The sequence below is a fragment of the Xyrauchen texanus genome, chromosome 9 (genome assembly GCF_025860055.1).
Source record: "Xyrauchen texanus isolate HMW12.3.18 chromosome 9, RBS_HiC_50CHRs, whole genome shotgun sequence".
In the NCBI taxonomy this organism is placed as follows: Eukaryota; Metazoa; Chordata; class Actinopteri; order Cypriniformes; family Catostomidae; genus Xyrauchen; species Xyrauchen texanus.
Window position 1 is genome coordinate 47,277,124 of NC_068284.1, and position 17,148 is coordinate 47,294,271.

The 17,148-nt window shown below is 39.8% G+C and overlaps 1 protein-coding gene across 1 annotated transcript in view; it reads right to left on the reverse strand.

The window, feature by feature from the left end:
- Positions 1 to 17,148, reverse strand: part of LOC127649452 (neurocan core protein-like) — a 78,123-nt gene that overhangs the window by 14,499 nt on the left and 46,476 nt on the right. Inside the window, 4 exon segments of the mRNA XM_052134545.1 lie at positions 7,436 to 7,540; positions 7,691 to 8,165; positions 8,167 to 8,435; positions 16,518 to 16,964. Coding sequence (XP_051990505.1) covers positions 7,436 to 7,540; positions 7,691 to 8,165; positions 8,167 to 8,435; positions 16,518 to 16,964 — 1,296 coding nt within the window.

The window sequence follows — 17,148 nt, forward strand, 5'->3', positions numbered from 1 at the left end:
GCCGATCAGGGGTGGACTGGCAATCTGGCATACCGGGCATTTTCCCGGTGGGCCGACACACTTTGGGGCCGGTCAGGGGTGGACTGGCAATCTGGCATACCGGGCATTTTCCCGGTGGGCCGACACACTTTGGGGCCGGTCAGGGGTGGACTGGCAATCTGGCATACCAGGCATTTTTCCGGTGGGCCGACGCACTTTGGGGCTGATCAGGGGTGGACTGGCAATCTGGCATACCAGGCATTTTCCCGGTGGGCCAACGCACTTTGGGGCTGATCAGGGGTGGACTGCAATCTGGCATACCGGGCATTTTCCCGGAGGGCCGACGCACTTTAGGGCTGATCAGGGGTGGACTGGCAATCTGGCATACCGGGCATTTTCCCGGTGGGCCGACGCACTTTAGGGCTGATCAGGGGTGGACTGGCAATCTGGCATACCGGGCATTTTCCCGGTTTGCCGACTTACTTTGGGGCTGATCAGGGGTGGACTGGCAATCTGGCCGAATGTGCCAGGACAGGCAAAAATTAGCCGCCGCGTTATGCAGAGCGGACCACAAAACGGCGGCATGATATGCAGAAAAGGACAGCGTTTTGGGCCAGTTGCCATGTAAAATCCAGGGCCGATTTCTCTTCCAGCCCTGCCGCACATCCCCACCTAACATCTCCATTAGTGTTTGGTACAACATGATGCATTTTTGGGTGACCTTCGGACCAGACAAAAGCACCTGGCGGGGATTTATAAATGTCCTAAATGGCACTGAATCTGGCTTTATCTTCACAGTGACATGCTTTTACACAGCAGTCCATCAGATGTTTGTTGCTCAACCTCTGTTTGTGACCCGTAAAGCACTTGCGTGCACTAGCAAATAAGTGAGAAAGTACAATAAACAAGAACAGATCAGCCCCAAAGTGCGTCGGCCCACCGGGAAAATGCCCGGTATGCCAGATTGCCAGTCCACCCCTGACCGGCCCCAAAGTGTGTCAGCCCACCGGGAAAATGCCCGGTATGCCAGATTGTAAATCTCAGGCTATGTGAGGGGAGAAACAAGCTCTGCGTCTCTATTCACATACTAAATATTATGTGACAAGCACAAAACATCAGCCAAAGGAGAGTTTGTCATAAACACGTCATCTTCAACAAGCATCTGAGAACCAAACCACAGCATTACATTTGTCACAGCTGTCAGGGTACGTGACCGGGGTGGCAAAATATGAACAGACACGAGCTCCAACATCCTGGTCCTGAACGGCTCTTTCTGTATTAAACACATGTACATGAGCGCACACGCAAACACCTACAGGCATCATATGACACAAACAAACAAACAAACAATCCATCAATGACAGCAGGGGAGTCAAATAAAGATCTGACCAAACCACAATCCCCTCTGACACCTTGTATGATGTGGTAAACCACCAAAAGCATCTGAAAGCTGCAGGTGGGATTTATTTTCTCTTCCCAAAACAGCCGACGAGTCTCTCGTGTCTCCTCTGATGTGGAGGATTTCATTTAAACAGCAGGGATGAGTTCACTATTGACTCTAATACGTCACTTGATATGTTAAAGGATAGTTCAACAGGGATTACAATTCTGTCATCATTTACCCACCCTCATGTCGTTCCAAACCCGTATGAGTTTACAGCAGAATTATTACTCTTCTCTAAAAGCATTTTGTACTATTCGTGATTACATTTGCAGCAGCACAAATGAGCGTTTCGGTCAAGGGGAAGATCATTTGTAAATCTCAGTGAAATTTCAGTCTGTTATTTTAAGATATATAGCACAAATGTTGTTTATGATACTTTTATGGGGCTTTTTCTGTCCTTTTTGGAGCTGAATATTATATGGGTCAAAGACATGATGCTCATTATTTCATCCAGCTATATTAAGTTATTTAAAAACACATTAAAAATACAATTATTTGAAGACGCCACTAATATTAACTACTATTATTATTATTATTATTATTCCTTAAAAATATGTGAAACAAATTTGTTTTAAAATATTATTAATATTTGTAAAACGTTTGTCCTCCAAATCAAAGTCATGTGGCGTAACCATCCAGAGACAGTATAAAATATATATTTTATTTTTAAATATTATGATATATAAATATATATATTTAATATTACACAACACAAATATTTGATTTGGAGGACAAAAGTTTTACAAATATGAATAATATTTTAAAACACATTTTTAAGGAATAATTTTATATATATATATATATATATATATTTTTTTTTTTTTTTACTGTATTACTTTTTAACTACTATATGTATATATATATATATATATATATATATATACCTGGAGACAGTAAAAATAAAATAAAATAATTTAAATAAAGAAAATGATTTTATATATTGTATATATTATTATTATTATTCCTTGAAAAGTAAGTGAAACAAATTTGTTTTAAAATATTATTAATATTTATAAAACTTTTGTCATGTGGTGTAACCACATCTGTATAATTTATTAACTGTACAATATGTATAATATTGTCACGATTGCCCGTTGTCTGCCCTGTGTTTCTCACTTGTCACCTGTCCCGAACTACACTTCCCATAATCCCCTGCCCTCATCACTGCCAGTGTCATTGTTCTCACCTGTGTTTAATTTAATCATTATCCTTCTGTGTATTTAAGCCCTGTTGTTTGTTCATTTATTGTCGGTCGTTGTATGTTATGGTTGTCCTTGACTGTGTTCCTGCCCGTGCCCGCCGTGGATATTTTGTTTGTTCCCTGTGTTGTTCAGTTATTTTTAGTTACCCAGTTCGCCCTTTTTGTTCCTTCATTAAAGAACTGCACTTAGATCCTCACTCCTCGTCTGATTCCTAACAAATATATATATATTTATTTTTTACTGTATTATTTTTGAACTGTACTATATACAATATATATATATAAATATATATCTGGAGACAGTACAAAAAAAATTATAATAATTATATATATATATATATATATATATATATTGTATATAGTACAGTTCAAAAATAATGCAGTAAAAAAAAAAATTTTTTAAAATATATATATATATATATAAAATTATTATATTTTTTTTTACTGTCTCCATATATCTGGAGACAGAAAATAAATAAATAAATATATATACATATATATATATATATATATATATATATTTTATATTATATATTTTTTATGTATAACAATTTTGTTTTAAAATATTATTAATATTTGTAAAACTTTTGTCATGTGGTGTAACCAACCTGTAATTTAGCCATTCTGTTGTCCCCTTCAGACCCTCATGACTGTGTGTGAACAGATATTTTACCATTTTTATGCAAAGGCGAATTTTATTTAGATCAAATGGAGTAACCAAAAAAACTGCTTAATATTAATGACTCAAAATGTCATGATATCTATAAAGAAAATGCTTTAATAATGGTTAAGTGTGCATTCAAGCGCATTCATAATCCATCTTATTTAATGGTTACAACAATTTACATTTTTAAAGTCATTTAATGCAATTACACCAACATGTGCACAAAGGTTACATTTCTACAAACTTGAAACATATGATTGAAACTAGATTTGTAAAAGATTTCTAATTTATATCATCTCTGAAATCTCAGTATTTGACAATGACCCATAAATCACAGTCTACTTTTGTTATATGGAAATCTTCAAAATCTCCTTTTGTGTTCTACTCAAGAAAGGAAGATATCTTGAATGTAGCAAGTTTCCCAAAGGAGCAGTCCGGTGGTGTAGCTTGGAAAAAGGCGATATGTCATTTCCTAAAATGTGTCGACATTTACGTAGAGCATCAGAGACGAGTGAATTCCTGCACAAGTTAATCCAAAGTGGCTAAGAGTCGTTGACTGTCTGTCACGGGCGTGTGTCAGCATTTTAAAGCTGAAATGTTCACGGATGCAGGATTACTCAAGAGTATGGACACTTTCCAGGCTGTTTGTTGAACACTAATACAGATTTCCCAAAATAGCTAAATCTTCCGAGGCTCAGCGTCTGTCAGGGTGGCGAGAAAGCTTCATCAAAAGAGCTACAAAAGATCCCTTAAGTAGAAAAGTTTTAACAAAAGTTTTGGTCCTCATTTTGTCATGAGAGAGACATTAAGTTCAAATCAGCAGAACCGAGCATCATGGGACGGGTGTGTTTAAATTATAAACCTTTAACGACAGACCTACCGTGAGCTCCGAGGTAGTTAATTGATGGTATATGCTTCTCTTGAAGCCATCAGTCCACATTATTTGAACTTATTTAAAAAAAAATCATGTTTAATAGCAGGATTCCTGGTGAAGAATCAGAGAATCGCAGCAAACAATGTGCGGCAAAAGAGCTCTGCGGCACTTCAAGATTTGTACGTTTTTGATTCACCGTGGAGCTTATTGGTTTTGTTCATGGGTTAGAAATCTTTTATGATGAATTTTATGAAATTCCTTTGGGAAACATTCATGAGAAAAATACTTCCGGAACCAAGATGGCTGAAAAAGTGGGCGGGGACTATTGTGAACTAGTGGAACGTTGCTACGTTGACATGTTCATCAGCGTTAGAAAGCAAAAGAACAACACTGCTGAGGTCATATCCTGTTTCTGAAAGCTACTTAATCTCCTCATGAATATTCAAATAGGCTCATACATTATGCAAACCTGCTCAACTGGAGACTCATTGCCAGTGATGAATGTCTTGAAAATAAATCCCATGAGCTTTTGAAGCATTTTCCAAATCACAAGCCCTGTTTAACATATTCCACTCACACTGACAACTTAGTCATGGAAATAAATGGTGTATAAAACAAATATAGAGTACATCCGTCCTCAGAGAGGTGACAACATCTCTGTAGGTGTGTTGAGAACAAATCATTACTGGTGGAACCGAGAGAAAATGTAGCTCCTTAAAAAGAAAAACTAGGTCAGAACGGAGGATACGTTTTGTATCAACAATACGCTGACACAATCAGACAGAGTGTTGATATCATTGACCCAAAACTCATGACATTTAAAGGGAAGAGGTCAGAATAAATGTGTTAACCTGACCCTGACCCTGTTACCCCACCACACCCACCTCTGTGTCTCCCATGATGGACTACTTGACCTTTGACCACAGTGCTGACCCCCTGCCGAATGTTTAAACTACTTTAAGTGAAAATGTCCTGGTTACTTTCGTAACCTGCGTTCGCTGATGGAGGGAATGAGACGTTGTGTCGATATAGTGACACTAGGGGTCGCCCTTGGGAGCCCCAAACACCTCTGATCTTTGAGAAAAGGCCAATAGGAAATGGCGAGTGGAATTTGCATGCCACTCCCCCGGACATGGTGGGGTGGGGCAGAGCCTGATGAGCCACTCATGTTCATGCTGAGTCTGGGGACATCGAAGCACTTACCTGGCTCCATATTCCCACCGAAATCATCCTCGTGGCCTGTCACAACCGTCCAGTCACGGGTGGGATTGTGCCACAGCTGGGCGCGCGTGGGCCGGGGGCCCGCCATCGAAGCATCGTACCTGCCATAAAGGAATAGTGGCGGTCGTGACCCAGGAAGTGAGGAAACTGCTCTTTTCTTGAAAATGTGGGTACCGCAGCCCCTTGGGCGTATGGCAAAATTAAAAGAAATGGTAAACAAGGATTTTCCAAACGGCCCTCCAGGGTTTTCCCTGGGTCGCCTGTCTCAGGGGCACTTTGAAGCCTTCCTCAGGTTCTTAGCGGCTGGTCATAAGACAGGTGGCGTCTGCTTCCTGCGGGTGGCTCTACGCTGGGGCCGGCCCACTGAGATGGGCTGCGGCGGAGCCAGTGATGCTAATGCAGGGTGACGCCTTTGGCGACGAGCAGATGGGGTGCGGGATCTTGATCCACGCCAGGGCAGGATGAGTTGGATTGCCTCTGTCTGCTTATTAACCGTCGAGAACTGCTGGGCAAAGTCGATGAGATAGGGGCATCAAGGAATCGAACCTTGTCAGCCTCCTTCGTGAGCCAAAGGTGGTGCTCCTGGACCACCAGGGTAGACATTGCCTGCTCAAGAGACCGCACCCGTGACCTTCGTCGCCCGGAGGGCGAGATCGGTCGCAGAGCGCAACTCCTGCATCAATCCCGGGTCAGGACTACCCTTGTGCAGTTCTTTCAGCGCCTAGTCTTGGTGCACTTGCAGAAGAGCCATGGTGTGCAGGGCGGAGGCGGCCTGTCCAGCGGCATCATAGGCCTTAGCCGCCAGTGATGACATAAGCCTACAGGCCTTGGACGGGAGTCTTGGACAGTTCCGCCAGGTGGCGGTGCTCTGTGGGCACAGGTGCACCGAAACCACCTGATCCACCTGGGGAATCGCGGAGTACCCCCTGGCAGCCCTGCCGTCGAGGGTAGTGAGAGAGGAGGAGCCCAAATATCGGGTCCGGGAGGTAAAAGGTGCCCGCCATGACCTCGTGAGCTCGTCATACACCTCCGGAAGAAAGGAACCAGGGGAGTGCGGCCATGAATGGCGCTCTGGGCCCAGGAACCAATCGTCGAGCCACGAGGGTTAAGGGGGGAGTGTAGGGTTCCACTCCGGCCCGACACTTTCAGCCACCCAGGCAAGCATGGCCACCAACTCTGCATCAGCTGCACACAGAGGACTGTTACATTGTTTCATATTATTCTAGATTGTTCTGCACCAAGTAAAGTTTCAGTGCATAAACAGTAAGGCGATGCATTTTCCCCTTCTGCTCCAGTGTACTGTGGTGCTGCTGTGCCTTGTTAAAACTGTGCATTGTTTCAGTACTGTTACAAATGTTGCCTATATGCTTACATAAAATACAGCCTATTGCAACAGTACTTGCTTGGAGAAGAAATTAGATAGTAAGTGATTTCATGTTCAGGCTTAAAGTCTGATGGTATCGTTCGGGCCGAGTAGGGTCTCGGGTACGGGTCGGGTCCAGGTTTAATTTTAAGGCTGTGCAGACCTCTAGTCCAAAAGCCTCTCCAAACAAATAAAAGATAATAATTATACATAATAACTAAATGTCTAAAGGTTTGCATAGCATGCAGACATGATTTTATTAATGAGATTTCCCAGATTGCGTTTCATTCTGTGTCATTTGAGTCATCATTGAGTCTGTGTGTATTTGGCGCCATCTCCTGGTGGACATATGTAACATTGTGCTTCATGTGGATTATCTAATGATCTATACATCTGATTATCTTGTGTGTGGACTCCATTGAAAGATAATCACTTCCTTTACGTAATGCTGTGTGATATTTTATGTTCAGTTTATTTAAGTTATACGCGAAAACGCGGCATATAAGCAACACCAACATAATAAAACAAATAGTCTGGTTGTATTCTACTTAAAGAGCTTTCCAACAACATATGACACATGACTATTTCATCAGTGTGATGTTTTTACTGATTACAATAATATGTACAGTGCAATTCTTTTGATGATTACAGAATTTACATTTGGGGTGAATGATCCTAGTTTTCCTCACCAATTTCACAGCTCTCTCCAGCATAACCCTGCGGACAGAAGCATTGGAAACCCTCTCCATGTGGAAGACACGTTCCTCCATGCAGACAGCTGCATCTGTCGCTCACTGCAAGACAGAAACACACACATAGTCATCGGCAGAATTTCCATTTGTTTGGGCACTTTGGCTGTGATGCATCACAATCTGTGTGTGATTACATCACTGGCACACACACACACACACACACACACACGTGCGAAGACCTCCACATCTTACCATCTGATCCGCTGGAACTGTTTTTCCTGATCACCTCAGCGCTGGTCAGATCTCGCTCTGTGCTGCTGGGGACCGTCGTTTCAAAGCTCGATGTTTGAGACTCGTCTGCAGATGTTGAGGTGGTTGTTCCTCTGTTTTCAGTGCTAGAAGATACAGGGGATGATATTGTTGAGCTCTCGACGACTGTTGTTGTCATCTCCGTTGTACTTTGGTTGAGTGTATTGGGTTTGTTTCTTTGCCTGTACTGAATTTCTCCACGTGCCTCTTCCACGCCTTCGTCTTGGCCAAGTGGGGTCGTAGCGCTGTGCTCTGTGAATGAACCGGTACTCATTGTTGCGACTGTGAGCGGCGTTTGGGACGTGGGACCTGATGACAGGTAGGTGTCACCCCAAGAACTACCCTCCATATCTGGAGCTTGGTTTTCTCCAGAGATGTTCTCTGCTAAGGACAATCCGAATCTGGACTCAGTTGATACAGACATCGACTTTTCTCTCTGTGGTAACGTTGTCGTCAGGGGTACTCGCTTTCTGCTCAGGGGTTTTCGTCACTTCGACCCAATCTCCTGTTGTCGCTGGAATGTTCTGTTCAGATATACTGGGTTGGTTGTCGCTTAGTTCGTCTCTGGTGATGGTTGACGGGATTGTCGTTGGCGCTGTTGAGCTCACAGGCGGATTGGAGGCAATTGATTTATCAGGGACTGATGATGGACCGGACAGCCACGAGCTGTCCCACCATGATATCAAACCTACAGAGACATATTTAAACATTTTAATTTTGTTATATAAATGTCACAATAAATGTCTTTTATGAATAAAATTGACTGTTTTATTCTTGTCCCACACCCAGACTTTTCAATACATGATACAAATACTAATCATTACATGTTTAAAACTATAAAGTCATTTACCACAGACCTTTATTTTACTCATAAGATTAAAACCCCCATTATAAAAACCCATAGGAAAATCCTGAGGGAACACATGGCGAATTAGACTTCCGGGTTCGCCTGCAAATTGACGTCACGTCTGAACAGCTCTACCAACTTTGGCCAGATGGACAATAAAAGCAGGGCCATTTCTAGGCGTAGGCGAAATAGGTGGTCGTCTAGGGTGCCACCTGCTGTGAGGGCACCAAAGAGGACACCACCCACCCCAATAGTGATCTCGCCTAGGGGCGCCAGAATGGTCTGAAACGGTACTGAATAAAAGGATAGACATCAAATTATTCTTTTAATTCTTTCAAATAAATCCAGTTTTAACAACTGAAACTTCATGCAGCAAGGAGGAGGGCCGTGATGATGCACGCCCGGCCCCTGATCAGGCTAATCAAGCCCACGAGAGGGATGAAGGCAGCAGGACTTCCCCTCCTTTTCAGGCATGGGAGGGAGAAAAGGGGAGGGAAAGGCCAACAAGGAGCGACAGCGAGAGAGAGAGGAATAAAAAACGTACACGCCGGTTCTCTGATACGCCGTAGCCTGGTCCTCTGTCACTACTCCACCCTCTGGTGGACGACAGCCGCTCCTCCCCGAGTGGATCGGAGGCAGTCCTCCGGCCCCAGGCGGACAGAACATCCCGCCGCGTTTTGGTGGATGGTAGGGGTCTCCTCCGCCCCTGGTGCATCCCTTCTCCTTCCCGGGATTCGGCACCAAAGTAACGGGGTGAAAGGGAAAGGAGGCAGCGAGGACCGGCTTGACAATATAAATAATAATTTAATGATTAACTTAAAGCAAAAGACATATAAAACACACACACATACAGGACAGCTGCCTGTAGCTCTCTCTCCCTAACTGCCGCCTCCGGCTGCCTTTATCCCTCTCGTAGGCTTGATTAGCCTGATAAGGGGCCAGGCGTGCATCATCACGGCCCAGCACGGCCCTCCTGTATCAAGGTGCATTTTTAAATATTGAAGCTCTTTTTAACTTGTCACGGTGTCTAAAATCCATCAGTCCTGCACGAAACCTAAATGAAACAGCAAGAGGTGCTGCAGCAGTCAAAGATATCCATCTAGTACGTGATTACATCAGAAAACAGTGCAGACGTGCGTAAAAACACGTTTGGTGTGAACAGCCCCTGCAATCTCTTAAAAGTGTATATCTATGTTGCCGTGTCAACTGCTGTGTCAATTTGGGCGGCGTTGAATTGTTGAAAGTATATACGGTATGCAACACAAGTACATTATAAGTAACTGTAATTCAATTACTAAACTATGAAGAGTAATGCCATACTTCTGCAAATAAAAAGTCATTTAAGTATAACATTGATTATAATGACATATTATAATGACATATGACACCTCCTTACCAGAAGTGCACTTTTATTGGCACTGTGCCCGTAGGAGTGCTTCATAGATATCAACGACATGTTGTTGTGTCACGTGACTCAGTGTAGCAGAAGTTTTACTCTTAAATGACAGTCTAGAATCATATGAACAGTATTCAGTCGGTTTTTATTCATTTAAATTGTGCGTTGCATATAGCGAGGCCAAAATACAACGTCCACGCATGTGGACACGGGGTAGCTCAAGGTTAAATCAACAAAACTGACCTCCCTACCCTAAACCTAACTGATAGGTTAGAAAAAACTAATGTGAGATAAGCACTATTGTATCTGTAAGGGGGTTAAAGGGAAAGGAGGCGGCGAGAACCGGCTAGAATTCTGCCTAGATTTAGGAATAGCCTTTGCTTCAGGAGTGCGTTTATGATGCCTTCAATTGCTGACTAGGTAGGCAGCTCACTAGGTTTTGGGACAGAGCAAATGTGTTTTTTTAATGAAAGAAATAGTGGGTATTAAAACCACACAAGCATTCGACTGGCGGCAGTTTTTCCTGTAGCACATTCAACCCCTCCCCTCACAGAAGCCCTCGGGTTAAGCCCAAAATCTGCCTTCATGGAAAATTGACTTTAATAATGTAGACGACAGGCCTAAGTTTCCACTTGACATTAAACATTAATGCTGCCGAGCTGAGTTTGGGCCAGACAAGGTATCTTCTATATTAATGAAGACGGGGAAAGCCGAGAGAGGACTGACTGAAGTACTTGATCCTGAAACTTGAACATTGAGTCGCCCCCTCGGCTTGAACGGAACATCCTGGTACCAGACAAAGAAATGCAGACAGAGACAAGATCCTGGATTCGGCCAGTTTGCTCTTGGAAAACAGGTCTGGGTGTATTCTGAAGCAAAGCCATCACGACCACATCCATTATCATTACTGACGCTGCCCGACTTCCTGCTCTCTCCCTCTCTCTCTATTTCTATCTCTAACAGATCAATTATCCGTTACCCGTCAAATCCCACCAATGCTGACATTTAATCTCTCGTTCTAAAAAAAAGCCTAATTTATATAACAGAAAAAGTACAAAAAAAAATCCTGAATGAACTAAAACACCCTAGTTGAACGAAGACTGTGTATACTATGTGTGGCATTGCTTTGAAATGAGTTTGTTGAGGAAAATGAATAAATAAATAAAGAACGTCACATCCAAACCATCAACCAATCATCAATGCTCTTCGACTAACTGAGTTCTCCTAAGTCAAGAATGTCAGTTATATATATATATATAAATAACAATTTTAAACAGAACTGTTTAACCTTTGAATATTATAAAAATATAATTTCAAACTACTTATGCCAATATACATTTTTTCAAGAATTTCTGCTTTTAAAAAATCATATATATTTTTTTATTTATAAATGTATATGTTTATAAATATCACCAAACGAACACCTTAGCAGAACAAAAACATGCAGAGCATTTTATTTTATGGGATGTTTATGGGATGTTTATGTGATATTTATGGGATGTTTATGTGATATTTATGGGATGTTTATGGGATGTTTATGGGATGTTTATGGGATGTTTATGTGATATTTATGGGATGTTTATGGGATGTTTATGTGAAGTTTATGGGATGTTTATGTGATATTTATGGGATGTTTATGGGATGTTTATGGGATGTTTATATGATGTTTATGGGATGTTTATGGGATGTTTATGAGATGTTTATGGGATGTTTTTGTGGTGTTTATGTGAAGTTTATGGGATGTTTATGTGAAGTTTATGGGATGTTTATGTGAAGTTTATGAGATGTTTATGGGATGTTTATGTGATGTTTATGGGATGTTTTTGTGATGTTTATGGGATGTTTATGGGAAGTTTATGGGAAGTTTATGTGATATTTATGGGATGTTTATGGGATGTTTATGTGATATTTATGGGATGTTTATGGGATGTTTATGTGAAGTTTATGAGATGTTTATGGGATGTTTATGGGATGTTTATGTGATATTTATGGGATGTTTATGGGATGTTTATGTGAAGTTTATGGGATGTTTATGTGAAGTTTATGAGATGTTTATGGGATGTTTATGGGATGTTTATATGATGTTTATGGGATGTTTATGGGATGTTTATGTGATATTTATGGGATGTTTATGGGATGTTTATGTGAAGTTTATGGGATGTTTATGTGAAGTTTATGAGATGTTTATGGGATGTTTATGGGATGTTTATATGATGTTTATGGGATGTTTATGGGATGTTTATGAGATGTTTATGGGATGTTTTTGTGGTGTTTATGTGAAGTTTATGGGATGTTTATGTGAAGTTTATGGGATGTTTATGTGAAGTTTATGAGATGTTTATGGGATGTTTTTGTGATGTTTATGTGATGTTTATGGGATGTTTTTGTGATGTTTATGGGATGTTTATGGGACGTTTATGGGAAGTTTATGTGATTTTTATGGGATGTTTATGTGATTTTTATGGGATGTTTATGGGATGTTTATGGGATGTTTATATGATGTTTATGGGATGTCTATGGGATGTTTTTGTGATATTTATGGGATGTTTATGTTATGTTTATGTGATGTTTATGGGATGTTTATGTGATGTTTATGTGATGTTTTTGTGATATTTATTTTATTTTTATGGGATGTTTATGGGATGTTTTTGTGATGTTTATGGGATGTTTATGGGATATTTTTGTGGTGTTTATGTGATGTTTATGGGATGTTTTTGTGATGTTTATTTGATGTTTATGGGATATTTTTGTGGTGTTTATGTGATGTTTATGGGATGTTTATGTGAAGTTTATGAGATGTTTATGGGATGTTTCTGTGATGTTTATGGGATGTTTTTGTGATGTTTATGGGATGTTTATGGGATGTTTATGGGAAGTTTATGGGAAGTTTATGGGATGTTTATGTGATTTTTATGGGATGTTTATGTGATTTTTATGGGATGTTTATCTGATGTTTATGGGATGTTTTTGTGAGGTTTATGGGATGTTTATGGGATGTTTATGTGATTTTTAAGGGAAGTTTATGGGATGTTTATGGGATGTTTATGTGATTTTTATGGGATGTTTATCTGATGTTTATGGGATGTTTTTGTGAGGTTTATGGGATGTTTATGGGATGTTTATGGGATGTTTTTGTGAGGTTTATGGGATGTTTATGGGATGTTTTTGTGATGTTTATGGGATGTTTATGGGATGTTTTTGTGAGGTTTTTGTGAGGTTTATGGGATGTTTATGGGATGTTTATGGGATGTTTATCTGATGTTTATCTGATGTTTATGGGATGTTTATGGGATGTTTATGAGATGTTTATGGGATGTTTTTGTGAGGTTTATGGGATGTTTATGTGATGTTTATGGGATGTTTATGGGATTTTTATGTTATGTTTATGGGATGTCTATGGGATGTTTTTGTGAGGTTTATGGGATGTTTTTGTGATGTTTATGGGATGTTTATGGGATGTTTATGTGATTTTTATGGGATGTTTATCTGATGTTTATGGGATGTTTATGGGATGTCTATGGGATGTTTATGAGATGTTTATGGGATGTTTTTGTGAGGTTTATGGGATGTTTATGTTAAGTTTATGGGATGTTTATGTGAAGTTTATGAGATGTTTATGGGATGTTTTTGTGATGTGTATGTGATGTTTATGGGATGTTTTTGTGATGTTTATGGGATGTTTATGGGAAGTTTATGGGAAGTTTATGTGATATTTATGGGATGTTTATGGGATGTTTATGTGATATTTATGGGATGTTTATGGGATGTTTATGTGAAGTTTATGAGATGTTTATGGGATGTTTATGGGATGTTTATGTGATATTTATGGGATGTTTATGGGATGTTTATGTGAAGTTTATGGGATGTTTATGTGAAGTTTATGAGATGTTTATGGGATGTTTATGGGATGTTTATATGATGTTTATGGGATGTTTATGGGATGTTTATGTGATATTTATGGGATGTTTATGGGATGTTTATGTGAAGTTTATGGGATGTTTATGTGAAGTTTATGAGATGTTTATGGGATGTTTATGGGATGTTTATATGATGTTTATGGGATGTTTATGGGATGTTTATGAGATGTTTATGGGATGTTTTTGTGGTGTTTATGTGAAGTTTATGGGATGTTTATGTGAAGTTTATGGGATGTTTATGTGAAGTTTATGAGATGTTTATGGGATGTTTTTGTGATGTTTATGTGATGTTTATGGGATGTTTTTGTGATGTTTATGGGATGTTTATGGGAAGTTTATGGGAAGTTTATGTGATTTTTATGGGATGTTTATGTGATTTTTATGGGATGTTTATGGGATGTTTATGGGATGTTTATATGATGTTTATGGGATGTCTATGGGATGTTTTTGTGATATTTATGGGATGTTTATGTTATGTTTATGTGATGTTTATGGGATGTTTATGTGATGTTTATGTGATGTTTTTGTGATATTTATTTTATTTTTATGGGATGTTTATGGGATGTTTTTGTGATGTTTATGGGATGTTTATGGGATATTTTTGTGGTGTTTATGTGATGTTTATGGGATGTTTTTGTGATGTTTATTTGATGTTTATGGGATATTTTTGTGGTGTTTATGTGATGTTTATGGGATGTTTATGTGAAGTTTATGAGATGTTTATGGGATGTTTTTGTGATGTTTATGGGATGTTTTTGTGATGTTTATGGGATGTTTATGGGATGTTTATGGGAAGTTTATGGGAAGTTTATGGGATGTTTATGTGATTTTTATGGGATGTTTATGTGATTTTTATGGGATGTTTATCTGATGTTTATGGGATGTTTTTGTGAGGTTTATGGGATGTTTATGGGATGTTTATGTGATTTTTAAGGGAAGTTTATGGGATGTTTATGGGATGTTTATGTAATTTTTATGGGATGTTTATCTGATGTTTATGGGATGTTTTTGTGAGGTTTATGGGATGTTTATGGGATGTTTATGGGATGTTTTTGGGAGGTTTATGGGATGTTTATGGGATGTTTTTGTGATGTTTATGGGATGTTTATGGGATGTTTTTGTGAGGTTTTTGTGAGGTTTATAGGATGTTTATGGGATGTTTATGGGATGTTTATCTGATGTTTATCTGATGTTTATGGGATGTTTATGGGATGTTTATGAGATGTTTATGGGATGTTTTTGTGAGGTTTATGGGATGTTTATGTGATGTTTATGGGATGTTTATGGGATTTTTATGTTATGTTTATGGGATGTCTATGGGATGTTTTTGTGAGGTTTATGGGATGTTTTTGTGATGTTTATGGGATGTTTATGGGATGTTTATGTGATTTTTATGGGATGTTTATCTGATGTTTATGGGATGTTTATGGGATGTCTATGGGATGTTTATGAGATGTTTATGGGATGTTTTTGTGAGGTTTATGGGATGTTTATGTTATGTTTATGGGATGTTTATGGGATTTTTATGTTAAGTTTATGGGATGTCTATGGGATGTTTATGGGATGTCTATGGGATGTCTATGGGATGTTTTTGTGAGGTTTATGGGATGTTTTTGTGATGTTTATGTTATGTCTATGGGATGTTTATGGGATGTCTATGGGATGTCAATGGGATGTTTTTGTGAGGTTTATGGGATGTTTATGGGATGTTTTTGTGAGGTTTATGGGATGTTTATGGGATGTTTTTGTGATGTTTATGTGAGGTTTATGGGATGTTTATCTGATGTTTATGGGATGCTTGTGAACAGAATAAATATCACCAAACAAACACATTAGCAGAACAAAAACATCGGAGCATTTCGTCATAATTTTTAGGCGAAAAAGAATCCTGTTTGCCCAGTATGCGTAAATTAGCCTCAAGAGTTTGTGTCCATGTTTTGGCTCTTCCTTTTCAGATGAAATGAAGTTTATCTTTGCATTGTACAATACACTGTAAAAACATTTTCTTAATCAGAACAAGATACATTTAAACAAGATACATTTACTTGTGTGTGATAATAAGACTTGTATTTAGAGAATAAATGTGGAATTAAAGGTGCACCCCATTTTTCCATGTTAAGATCACATGACCAGCCGAATACAACTCGCTTTATCTCAGTAGCCATCCTGTTATTGGACACTTAACACATGAATTATGGCTGACTGTGAATAGTACATTTCTACAATGGCATCATGAACTGAAAACTCTTGTGTTTGAATGATGCTGCATCCATGCTGGTAGGTGTCAGTGTCCAAGATGATATGAGATTATAATTGAGTGCACCTTAAATTACCGCATTGACTGATTGTTTTAAGCATAAACAAATTATATTATATACAGAATATGCTGATATCAAGACAAAACAATTTACCAAAATATTTGAGAAAAAAAGTATCACATTAAAGCAAGTCTTCGTTACAAACTTGTAAGTAAAACGTATTTTTATTTATTCATTTTATCCAAATCCGGATGTACATAATGTACATTAAATACACGTCATGACCCAGCACTGTTATAAGGAACCTCTCTACGACTGAGATACAAAACGATTTCGTTCTGTGTATAGTCACCTGATCCTGGAGCTGCAGTCGATTTGATGTCTGGCGATGGCGTCACGGTGGCCGCTGTGCTTTCGGGTGTCGTCTCCAACTCACTTCCTGTCAGATAACTCCAGGGTTTCCACAATGAGCTGACGATGTTTGTGAGGGAACTCTTAGTCTTTCCCTGTGGCGTCTCAGAAGCTGCTGGAGAGACCGACTGACCTGATGGTCCTTCATCTTCATCCTCTTTGGCTGAACCGCCAGGACTCTCGGAGATAAAGTCTGGGAACACCTGCTCGCTCTCCGGGAATGAGTCCAGCTGGCCGCTCCAGTCCAGAGCCGTGTCGCCAGCTCGGAGGCGGACTGTCAAATACTCGGCCGTCAGCTCGGCGGGTTCAGAGGTCACGTGCGGCTCTTTGTCCAAATCCACCTGGCCGGTCCAGTTAGAGGGTTGAAGAACAGACAGGCCCTGAACTCCTAGAATATAATATAATTGAATCTACTGTTAATGGTGCACTCATTGTTATTTTGGTTTATGTTGCTCCTGAAGGGGGCTCTGAAGGATTCAAATGAGAAAATGCTTTTGATTCTAGCCCGTACGGTTCCAGAGGTATTAGCGAAAACGAAATGTGCTAGTTACAGCCGCAGTTACTGACAGATG